At 39.0% G+C, this 12,050-nt stretch overlaps 1 protein-coding gene and 2 long non-coding RNA genes across 3 annotated transcripts in view; 2 read left to right on the top strand and 1 right to left on the bottom strand.

Annotated features, from left to right (window-relative positions):
- LOC148400387 (uncharacterized) overlaps positions 1-325 on the top strand; it is a 2,213-nt gene extending 1,888 nt beyond the window's left edge. Inside the window, exon 3 of the long non-coding RNA XR_015857709.1 lies at positions 269-325. This is a non-coding gene — a long non-coding RNA (uncharacterized LOC148400387). The remainder of the gene's footprint in view (positions 1-268) is intronic.
- Positions 1-12,050, top strand: part of LOC148400385 (uncharacterized) — a 26,595-nt gene extending 14,545 nt beyond the window's left edge. The window contains exon 4 of the long non-coding RNA XR_015857599.1: positions 11,908-12,050. This is a non-coding gene — a long non-coding RNA (uncharacterized LOC148400385). The remainder of the gene's footprint in view (positions 1-11,907) is intronic.
- Positions 1,763-11,375, bottom strand: lingo1b (leucine rich repeat and Ig domain containing 1b). The gene is made up of 2 exons (XM_088371885.1): positions 11,097-11,375; positions 1,763-4,250 (listed from the first exon to the last, which is right to left on the bottom strand). The coding sequence occupies exons 1-2, from the start codon at positions 11,106-11,108 to the stop codon at positions 2,391-2,393; spliced, it is 1,872 nt and encodes a 623-aa protein (XP_088228011.1). The 5' UTR covers positions 11,109-11,375; the 3' UTR covers positions 1,763-2,390.

The raw sequence follows: 12,050 nt of genomic DNA, 5'->3' as shown, positions 1-12,050 counted from the left end.
TTACAAATGTGTCATATCATTTTGCTGGACCCTGGCTAAGGAGGGGGAGAGGGAGGGAGAGCGAGAGTGCCAGAGTATTTATCCTCTGACCTCAAAAGCATTTAGGTCAGAGTATAAAGATTTCCACACCATTAGTTTTCCTCCCTTAATAACAGTAACTACCACCTCTGATGGCATATTTTTCCTCCCTGGTATGTTTTTTTTCTGTACAGAAAATAGTCAGTTTGAAATGTCGCACATTTTGCTGAGGTCATTTTGACCCTTTTAGGCACCCTATAGGGCCCATTATTCCAGCAACTCGCAACCTCACTGCACCGCCTCCTTGCCAATGTTCCATCCATCTGGACAATCTGAAGTACCATAAAATGGCATTCATCAGTGAATAAAAGCATTTGAAATATAATTTTAGTGTTATGTATTTCTGAACCTATTGTAAACCTTTCATCGTATTAGATTGGGTAGGAGTGGACGAAATACGCATGATTAAATATGGATGACTAAAAGATTTTGGAGGATCTTGCAATGTAAAGTTTGGGGCACTCCAGAGACACCAGCTACTTCGAACTCCTGCTTTTTGCTTGCAAGTGTTTTTTTTTTTTTTTTAAACAGCTGCTCTCTTAATAAGATACATTTGCCTAACAGAAACTTTCCAACCTATGCCTTTATCGAAACAAATGTGTTTGTCCTCTGAAGTGTACAGTACATGGATGTTTTTTTAGATGGTCAGTGTTTTCATTCCTTTTGCACGTCACTGAACATTTCTGTACTTTTAATTAATTCAACGTATGCAGAAACATCCCCATTTTTTTTCCTTTTGTTTAACATGTGTCATACCCTTACTGTTGCATCGAAACCTGGATAACATTTGTCACTCCTCAATTTTGATTATTCAACTCTTTGGGAACCATTTTTCATTTATAATGATAACCTGTTTTTTTTTAGGGGGGGGGGGCTCAAAAATCATGATTTTGAAGCTGCAAGGATCCCTCTCGATGTGTATCTACTGTGTACTCTGTAATAACTTGAAACACAGTGTACTGCAAAGAAATAACACATTTTATACATTTTTTCATGTTATGTGTAGTTTTCTCAATGTTTTTGCATTTCAAAATAATTGCAACTGTAAGGATTCAAGATTTACTCACTTTTTGAAAAACACAGCTATTATTTCCAATATAACTATATTACAAAATTATAATTCTTTCAAATGGGTTATATATATATATATATCACTACTCAATTGCGGCATTTTGAACAACTCTTACATACTCAATAAACAATATACTTGCTTTCTCTTTTGAAAAGGGTACAGCAAATGTATTTCTTGAATACATAATTTTCTCTTGAAGTTATATGATTTGCTTAAATCCCATCCATGAAAAGCAATGCAAATAAGAAAAAAATATTTAGGGGGGGGCAAAAAACATTCAACATTCAGAACATGTCAAAATATCTATTTTTTGTTGTCAGAAAAGATCACATAATAACTTTTTGTTCTTTTTAGTGTGTTAACATGCACACTTTTTATTATGGTGTAATGTAACCAGATTAAGAAAAATGACAATTGTATGTCTCCTTATCTCCCTTTACCATGAAAACAGACTAAATGTCACACCTATCAATACTGAGTAACAGTCAAACATTTAGCTTGTCTCCAGATTTATCTTCAGTTACCTGTTCAAAAGTTATTAGTAAACAAAAACACTTGGTTGTTGGACTGCCAAAGCTGAGTGATACGTATGGCCCTGTCAACAAAAGTATGAAAAGATGTGTATTTCTTCAATCTGACATAAAATGACATATTTGAAATATTAAATCCAATCTTTAAAATGCCATGGCCTTAAACTCAAATTAAGAATTTATAAATGTAATATACTGGCTTAATGAAATAATAAATCTATGGTGTTGCAGTCATTGCTACTTGTCATGGGATAGGAGGAATATCTAAGCATACAACAATGGAGTTTAGTAGGTACTTTGTGCTTTATAAATCTGAACGAGTCTTCGCTAAGTTTGTGCTACTAAAAAGAGCATTCTATATCACCAATGGCATTTTGTCTGGATGTAATCTGACCGTATTAATTTCTTTAATTTGTGTGGAGACTTGTATCACTTGTGTTTCTTATTGCCAACTTCCGTAATTTGCTCGGAAGCAGTCATTCAATTTACCGGTCGGTATGTGTGCATGTTAACAGACTAGAGTCTTGCCAGTACAATGTTTACATTTATACAATGTTTTCTCTGAAAGGCTTTTTGTAAAAAAGGGGCGAAAAGTACATATGGTCAAGATGCTTTTGCAACTGTGTAAATGCTATTACTCAAGTACACATTTGAAGCAAAGATAGTGTGTATCGCAACTGGAGTTCATAAGTCTATGGTATTTTTATGGTTCACATGATTTTCATATTGAATTGTATGGGTGTCTCAGGTGGACTAGCCTCCTCTGTATCTTCTTTGCGTGGCACATACTCAACCTCTATACTTGGTTTGGTGTTGTCTTTCCCTCGGCTCCAGAGAAATAGTATTACAAGACAAAAAAGTACAACGCCAAGGAACGAGATGAACCCCATTGTGGTCGCAATGATGAGTGTCTTTACATCAAATGGAAATGGAACTGTGGTCCGGGTCACATTCGCACCTTCATCGCTGGGTTGGTTGAAAATAAAGGCAAATGTCTTGTTTGGTTGATGAGGCCAATTAGGAGAGTAGCTATGAACAAAAAGATGAGCAACTCTGGTGTCATTGCCTGCTGCATTGCTTGCAATGCACAAGTAGGTCCCGTTGTCTTGGATCTGGGCATACCGAACCTCAAGTCTGCCATCATCAGACACAGAAAGTCTTGACCCCAAAGTTTTGGTGGTGATGTATTCTTTCTTCGGAGAAAGCCACATGATGACCGGAACTGGCTCACCCTCAGCTTGGCAAGTAAAACTGACCGTAGTTCCTTCATCCACATGACTCTCTTGAATCTTGTTATCCACAATCTTAGATTTCTGGCAGATGAAATAATCAGAAGGTAGAATATCTGGGAAGTCCTTAAACTCCTTTCCCTGCACCACACCAGGTGACGCACAGATGGGCTGCTGTCTATTAAAGTTTAACCTCCACCGTCGGCGGAAAACCCAGAGCAAGCGACAATCGCAGGCTAAAGGGTTGTCATGCAAAGCCAGGGTTTCCAAATTACCCACTGAGTGGAAGACGGATTCCTCCAAGGTGCTTAATCTATTACTAGAAACATTGAGAATGTGCAGATAATTTAGTCCTCTGAAAGAGTAAGGCTCAATGACAATTAATCTGCCACCGGCTAAATGAAAAGCCTGGAGCTTTTGTAGATTGTGAAGTTGGTTCCCTTCCACAGTAACAATGGGATTGAAAGACAGGTTTAGAAAGCGTAAATATCTTAAGTGACTGATAGCTTGGTAAGGGATGGCAGTAAGATTACAATTTGTGATTGCCAAAGATGTTAGGTTGATTCCAAACAAGCATTTCGGGGTCATGGTATCCAGGGAAGGCATCTGTGATATTTCTAGTACCCGCAGCCTATACAGCCGCTTAAACGAGTAATCTCTAATGGCAGTAACGTTCAGATACCGTAATCGAAGTGACAGCAGGTTGTGCAGATGGCTCAGGGCATCAGTGGGCACCGAGGACAGCTTGTAACCCTCAATGTTGAGGGTTTCAAGATTGCTGAGGCCATGAAACGATCGTGGTGAGATAAAAACGAGGTCATTGTCACCCACTTCCAGTACCCTCAAGTTGTAGAGCTCCTGAAACATGTAGTCCAACAGAATGACAATTTTGTTTTCACTAATATCCAGCTGGGTTAGGTTGCTAAGGCCTGTGAACACACCAAGCTGAATGAGCTTCAACTGGTTGTTTCGCAAACCGAGATTCCGTAGATTCATGAGGTTGCTAAAAGCTCCAGGGTCGATGGACGAAATAATGTTTTCATTCAGCTGGAGCTCCTCCAGTTGTGGGTAGTTGATGAATTCCTCTGGCCCGAGAAGTTTTAGCCGATTCTTGCTCAGGTCCAGGAGTTTTGTTTCAGTGGGGATGCCTTCGGGGAAAGTAGCCAATCGTCTGCGATGGCATACGACCGATCGCTCTTGGGCATTGCAGTCACATCGGGAAGGGCAGCCCGTGGTTGAACCAGACAGGACGGTTCCCAGCATCAGGACTAGGATGGGCTGCCAGCACGCCACCAAGTAGCTGTGCCCCCCTGCCTCAGCAGAGACCATCCTATTGTGAACCTATGGAGATATAGAAAAAGAGAGTTGAGTGGTGGAAGTGAATAGAAATATACTCAGAAGAAATATTGCACGTGCACTGAGTCACATGCGTCATACATGCATAGTACTAGGATTGTCAATATGAAATATTTTTAGACTCGATTATTCTATTGATTACTCCATTCATTATTTAAATCATAATTTTATTTGCATCAAAGTGATTAGCAGAGTTAAAATTAAATGTTGAGTGTTCTTTTAATTTTGATCCTTTGTGTATTTTTGACAAAAGCATGTCAGAGGCATTTTATTAAGCCACCTAGGAACTGCTTTGAAAAGAATTCTGAACAGGGAGGAATATAATGTTCTCTTCTATAATATATAGTTCTGCCAGCAGCTAAAATAATGAGTACAGTGGATTAAGAATTTCATTTTCACTGAGAGGTATCTCAGTTCGCTTCACAAGAGCTACTTCATGCTCAGTCTGTTTTTTTAGTCGCTGTTACATCTGTGCGGCACACTATTTCAAGGCATCACATTAGGAATAGAAAAGCACTTGGTGAAGCAAATTGTATCTGGAAAATGAAACAAGTTAAATTGATATTTTTATACCAAAAATGATCATATGTGCAAGAGACATAGGGCCTGCCATTTGCTCAACCTGCCTTTGACTTTTGGTTTTGTATATGCACGACATTAACATTTAGTGTGTATGGGACACTGTTTAAAGAATGAAAAAATACAACCAAACACGTTTTTTAAATGCCAGTTTAACATCTCTTTTAAATTAACTGACAAATGGTAATGGCAACAAAAGGCCATAATTTCACTAAACACAGTGAGGTCCAATTTAAATAAATAAGGCCTTAGATAATTAGAAATAATAGCACTGAGCCAATGTGTGCATACAGTAGGTGACATGTTTATCTCGTTGACACGTTATAATTTTTCTGTCAAGACCAAAATATGAATGCGTATGACAATCCCTCCTGTCTTTGCTAATCTAAAGCAAATGAATGCAAATGCTGTGGTGATTTTCTTACCAGTGCACATGCATGATTTATGATGCAGACTGTCATAAGGAAGGAAGAGCTATCTGTGTAATCTGGCCTCACAGCACATACCTCACAATAACAGCATTTTGTTTTGACCTTGAGCCACACCTCAGAAAAAGGCAATCGACAAATAAACCCTCACAAATATGACTGAGTTCTTCATAAACCAATATTTTTGTCTACTTAGTGAGAGAGAAAATCGATGTTTGCTGTCATTATTTGCCTCAATATATTCGTATTTCTCTTCCTTTGAAATGGGTGTACAGGGAAGAACAATAGCAGAACTTTTTCATGCTGTGACTGTTTGCATTAGTTTCTGTCATTGGCTTCTTAGTTCACATCTACTGTACAATCACATTGCCAAAACTCTGGCCTTTTCTCTCAATGGTCTAAGATTTATGCAAACTTTGCAATGCATTCTAAACCAGTATGAAGCCAGCATTACAATACTTATTTTTTCAGGAATTTTGCTGACTATTTACTGTGATATGTTTCACTGCAGTTTTGTGTTTAAGTAATACTTAAAAAAAAAAAAACAGTTTGACGCGCATATCAAGAAAATAAAATGAAATATCAGATAGGAGAATACGTAATATCTATATTTGTAAATCTATTGTATCATCGCTTATTCTCACCCCAAATCCTCCTGTTCTGCAACTGTAACTCATATCAGCAGAGCACTTGGACTGAGTGTCATGATTATTCACCACATCCATGGTAACAAAGCTAGATGCGGAATCAAAGAAATCTTCTGATGTTTAATTACTGCTACTCAACTCAAATAAGTGACTGTTGTCCAGCCCAAGTGTGACCCATCCTTACTACAGTTTCGAGCCTCAAACCTCCACAAATTAAATTCAATTTTATTAGCTCTTGCACCGAAAGATGTTAATGTTAGTGCTTGGCCTTATTAGGGTACCCCTAGACTGGTCGCTCAAATTCACTGTCATGGAAAAATTAACATCTTCAGTGAATCCATTCCCGACGTACTTAAGCTTTATATGCGCAAAATTGACTGCTCATGCAAAAATTTCAAGCTGCCCTACTTAACCAGGAGCCCCCATGATTGTGTCTGCCAAATAAATTTCTAAACTTCCATGCAGTTCATTTAGCAAATTCTAGGGGGTACATGCAAAGAGATTCATTTAGCCTGCGTAAGATGTTTTATCAAATGTGAGATTAATTTTAAATACCATTGGCCCAACTTTCATTCAGTCTCGCACATGGAGGGAGTTTTCTTTGTTATTTTAGGTAGACAATGTGCCCTGTTGTAGGAGGGAACCGAGATGGTTTGTTTGCCATCCAATGGAAGCGACTCCCCTTATTTCCTTTAAATTCAGCGCAAGAGAGAAAGCAGGGTCTACATGGTGGAAGGACTTGCTGGTGTCTATCCACAAAACTGACGCTTCAAAAGTACATTTAAAAGGAACTGGAAGAAAATCTTCACTAAGTTAGCCGTTGTTAGCCAACATGGTCTACCAAATTCGCAAACATGGTGAACCAGACTTGCCTCAGCATGAAATAGAAGATGTACCCATTTTTACACTGGGTGCATGTGCGAATGTGTGAATTGGCCCTACGTCTGAAAAGCTAATGCAAATGTCACTGTTGTGTGTAACCATGATGAGGGAGTGCAGGCAAAATGAGAAGTGACAGGGAGAATGGAAGAGTGTGATATAACATATTTACCGCAGGTTATTAGGATGTCTGCACATGGTAAATTGTGAAACCAAATGCATATAAAAACACAACACACTTCTTTTAAAAGTGCTCTAGAATGGAGTTTCTTTTCAGGATGCGGATAATTGTTCATATAACCAAATCCAATAAAATTCTGACTACGATTTTCCTTCACTGTGGACAACCAAAGAGCGGATTGCTCCATGCCAGAAGCTTTTGTGCTGCCCATGGTTGAATATGGTGGAGGTCAGTGAGCTAGAAGGGCTTCAACCTGACTGAAATAAGAGATTGAAACCTGTACATGCGGCTGTAAACACTTCACAGTTATAATCAACAACAATATTTTCACTTTTACAATGCAAAGTTTTATTTGACATACAATACAGTACTACTAGGCAGGATGATGGGCGAGTGAGCTTCTCTCCCTTTCATTTGGAACTGGGTTTGTGTCTCAGCCTGGGCCTTTCATCCATTGTGGGTTTTATCAGGGTGTGCTGCCGTTAATCCTACATTGCATGTAAAAAACATGCGTGTCAAAATCAATCAAAGACTCTAAATTGTCCATTTATGTATGGATTGTTGTTTGTCGTATATGTATGTTCATATCTACACTACCGTTCAAAAATTTGGAGTTACTTAGAAATGTCCTTATTTTTCACATAAAATCACAACTTTTTTTCAATGATAACATTAAGCTAATCAGGAATACACTTAATACATTGATAATGTGGTGAATGACTATTGTAGCAGCAAACATCTTCTTATTTAATGCGATAGCTACATGGGTGTATAAAGGACCATACATTACATTACATATCAATCATTGTCTGAAACGCCAGACTAAGTGGCTCTGACAGTAAATTTATGTGGATATTGAAATCCCCCATAATTAGTATATTATCCGGATTTGTCACTAGGTCAGCCACAAATTCTGAAAATTCATTCAGAAAACCAGAGTAAGCCCCAGGTGGACGGTAAACAGCAGCAACATAAAATGACGGCAAAGCTGTGGATCGGACAACGAGAACTTCAAAAGTTTAAATCCATTAATCGAACGAGGCCTAAATCTAAGATCGGAATTGGAGATAAGGGCTACACCCTTGTCTTCGTTCCGTATCAAATAGTTTGAAATTAACAGATGCGTCACAAAATGTTCATATACTTTAAAGCTTGGTCTATATTGTAGAGCAGTCCTCTCTCAGCTCTATTTTTAGTTCATTGTCAAAGCATGTACAGTAATTCTTTTGTAAGTTATTCCTCAGATAACCTTACTCACCTTTACAGAAAGCACAAGGACATAGTGGTTGCCCTTTGATTTATTTGTCTTATGAAGAGAATGTACAAAATAGTGGATTTTGAGAAACAATACTGTATATCAGATTTGGTGTTAAGAATCATGGTATCAAGAGTCCAGCTGTAATTACTTGTTGGCCCAGTCTAGATTTGGGAATATAGAAATGCAACACAGTAATTATTAATCATTCCACTGATGGAAACTAGGGCAGTAGTGCCAGATATTCAGAATCACAGTATGTAACAATCACACGTGTGGACGTAGACAGAAAATAACAGGAAATGTGGCAGGTCAGTGCCACATAGTGAAACCTTTCCTTGTACTGACTTTTTACATTCATATATTGTGAATAGAAGGATGGCACAGAGCAGCGGCAGTAGTTTCATTTTCATTCATTATTACTTTCATTAAATACACATTTGAGTAGCCTGTGGCAATTTCCCTTCATGGTCACCTCACCATTTCAACACAGCACACACAGCGGGCTCTGTTTTGGTCGATAGCACATGTTAGGCGTAAAAACTGACACATCTTCATTTTCACGCCGGCGCAAGTCTATTTTACCAAGATTTGGAATTTGGCAGGTTGTGCTTGCACTGTACGTTCTGGCAGACCAAAGATATTTTCCTGGCGGATCTGACAATTTGGTGATGGAAAGTAGACTCCACTTTACACCTGCGCAGCTCTGAGTTGTGACACATGTACTGTAAAATAAGTTTGGTGAATTTGATTGAGGTGGCGGATACCACAGTCATAGAGATTCTGTGCTCTACTGGCATGTGAATTTAAAGGGAATGAGCCTAGCCACTTTAATTACCAAAAAACATGTGTTCACTCCCACAACAGCGCAAACCTCCGTCTGCAAAAAATACAAGAAAGAAAACTTTGAGCTCCTCATGCACTGGGCACCAAAATAAGGGCTAGTGTGCCTTGCAGTCACTTCTTCAGACACGTTCTCCTTTCAGGATGTCTAAAGTTAACATAATCTTAGGATGCAATCCAGGGTGTTCTCCTTTATGGAGCCAAGGGTGATATGAGGAGGCTAAGTGGGATCCTCAAAACGTATTAGGGCATAAATTAATGGGTGATTGCATTCAATAATACATGTGTTCCTAGGGGGGCTTCCATCTGCAGCATTTCTCTATACTGGCTCTATGCCTTCCGAGTAGCAATGAATAAGATGCATACAAAGTATTCAAGTACGATCATTCAAAGCAGTCAGAAAATGATAATAAATCTGTTTGTGCAGGTGTAGGCGATTCTGCAACTCCAATTTCTTTGAAAAATAATTTAAAATGCATGGAAATGTAACTTACTATCTCTGTTTGTAGTTTTCACTAATGGCCCCGGAGAATCTGAAGAACTGCTATTTATAATTATATTATATATATTTTTGATCCTACTAAAAGAAACCAAACTATTGTTCAGCGTCTTCTGGACTGCATTAGACTGCATTTGCGTTGAACAAGCAAAAGAAGACTAACAAGTTAAAGAAAACACACACACGCGCACACAATTGTTGCGTTTGGTTTTCCTTTTTTCCCCCCAATTCTCTATTTTGTTTTGGAGAATGAATGAATAAATTATGTTTGCACTTCCTTGCTCAAGAAAAGAGATTAACATCAAGGAGCATCAAGTTTCAAAAGTGAATCCACTCATAAAGAAAAGTATCAAATGTGATACATTTCATTTGACCACTTTAAACATTATTTACAAAGGAATGTGATTCATTAGCATTTATTTGTCATATCTCATATCTAGAGCATTTGATTTCACCATGTTTTATTACAGAGTTGTTTTGTCAAATATGCAATGATATTGCAAGCCTCAGTCTCATGCCAACCATTTGCATTCAGGGCTCAAAGTGATTGATTGATTGATTGATTGATTGATTGATTGATTGATTGATTGATTGATTGACAGGCAAAACCGATTTTGCTCATAACCAATCACTGAGCTCATAATGAGCAGCAGGCGTGTATACACACTGGAGAAGAAATATTCAAACCAGTCATCACAATTAACGCCAAGGCAAAACTTAACTTTGACACGAGGAAAGCAGATGCTTGACTCCAAGACTGTCAGGTCTGCATGGGCTGATTATGCAATGTTAAAAAATGAGAGTAGCTGCCTCTTTGCTGAAGTGTTGCAGCCACGGTAATACTTATGCAAATATGATGTGCAGTAGGATTTAAAATTGAAGAGATCATTCGTTTGGCCTATATAAATCATCAAAGTCTTTCCCCTTTCCCATAAACCAAAGCTCCCTACCTGCACCGCCACTCATTGATATAACCTGGAGCAAATCAGCCAATAGCTAAAGGTAGCACTGAATAAATTCGGTGTGATTCTAGCAGAGTTTACTGGCATTTGAAGGAACACGAATTTTAAGGAGATGGCAGCTTAGTAGGCATCAACAACCTTCCTTGTACAAGTCAGTGAAGGGGAAAAAACAGGCAGTGCTCAGCTTTACACCTTCATTGTGAGTATTAAAATAAACCAGACAAAAATGCAGGCTGCTACTTTACGTATTGTTGTATATACATACTTTAATTATAGTAATTAAAACCATTATTTTAATAACGACTCTCAGACCACACAAGTGTGCGTTCTGCATGTTGCATACAGTACAAAACAAATGAAATCCATTTGGATGACAAAGCACAAATGAGACATGTAACCCTCCTCTGTGGACCATCCTCCTCCCTCCTTCCATTTCTGCCGCTACCTACTAATTTTATTCCTGAGATCAATTTGCTCACATGGCACCACCACTGCACCATAATAAATCTGATCCAATACCTCAGAGCTTAAAGCCCACCATAGAGACAGAGTACTTACCAGGACTGTCATGCAGAGAATTCTAATTCAAGCAGCTCCATGTTGCCAAGGAAATTCAAAATGCCTCCAAAAGCATGGAGACAGAGATGCAGCAAACAAGACGGGCGCAGATTTCAAAGCTAATAGTGGACGTATGTAGCAATGAAATTCCCTTGTCAATTGGGGCATCCGCAAAATGCCTTCGTCCTCTACAGATGCGCTAAATCCAGCAGCACTGATAGGCTGATATGTAAACACACAGGCGGCTCTGCTGCCTCACACGCTCACATGCATGCTGCACCTAGCAGAGACCAAGAGGAGGAAAGGGGGGGGGGGGGGGGGGGGTGAGAGAGGTGGAAGGAGGAGCTGCAGTGCCCTGGAAGAATGAGAGGACACATGAAGGGAGTTGAAAAGAAACAGAGAGAGCTGTCCTCTCATTGCCCTGGCAGCAACATCACAGGTGGTCTTCCTTTTCGTTTAGGGATTTTTCGATCGTAAATGGGAATGCAGTTTGTTTCTTCGGAGCAAGAAAGTCACATTGGTAGTAGGGTGAGAGGCGCAAGTATACAATACGAGATGGAGATAAGAAGGTGACAGATTATGCCAGCCAAGAGGACATTTTGTCATTGGAATACAAACAACCAGTTAAACCCAATTAATGGCACGTTACTTGATGGCAAGCTAGTACAGTGTCGATAAGGCTGAGCAAATGATTAGTTCGTTGTCCCACTTATAGATGCGTTCCAATTAAAGTGATCATCATCAGTGCAAACCACATTTGCAGTGTAAGGTGTCAGATGCAGAAGCTTAACACTACTAATTGCTGTTGCAGGAGCACAAAAAGCTGCCAATGCCAAGGAAGCTCCATCTGAGAGTTTTTATGGGCCAGAGGATTTAGTGAAGTGGTCATGAGGAGCTCCATGCTTCTAAATAATAATAAGTCATGTGACAATATTAACAGAAAGCAGAATGTTG

Source organism: Syngnathus floridae, chromosome 3 (assembly GCF_059516105.1).
Source record: "Syngnathus floridae isolate MCC-2025c chromosome 3, RoL_Sflo_1.0, whole genome shotgun sequence".
NCBI lineage: Eukaryota > Metazoa > Chordata > Actinopteri > Syngnathiformes > Syngnathidae > Syngnathus > Syngnathus floridae.
This window is presented reverse-complemented; position numbering and strand designations above follow the sequence as displayed.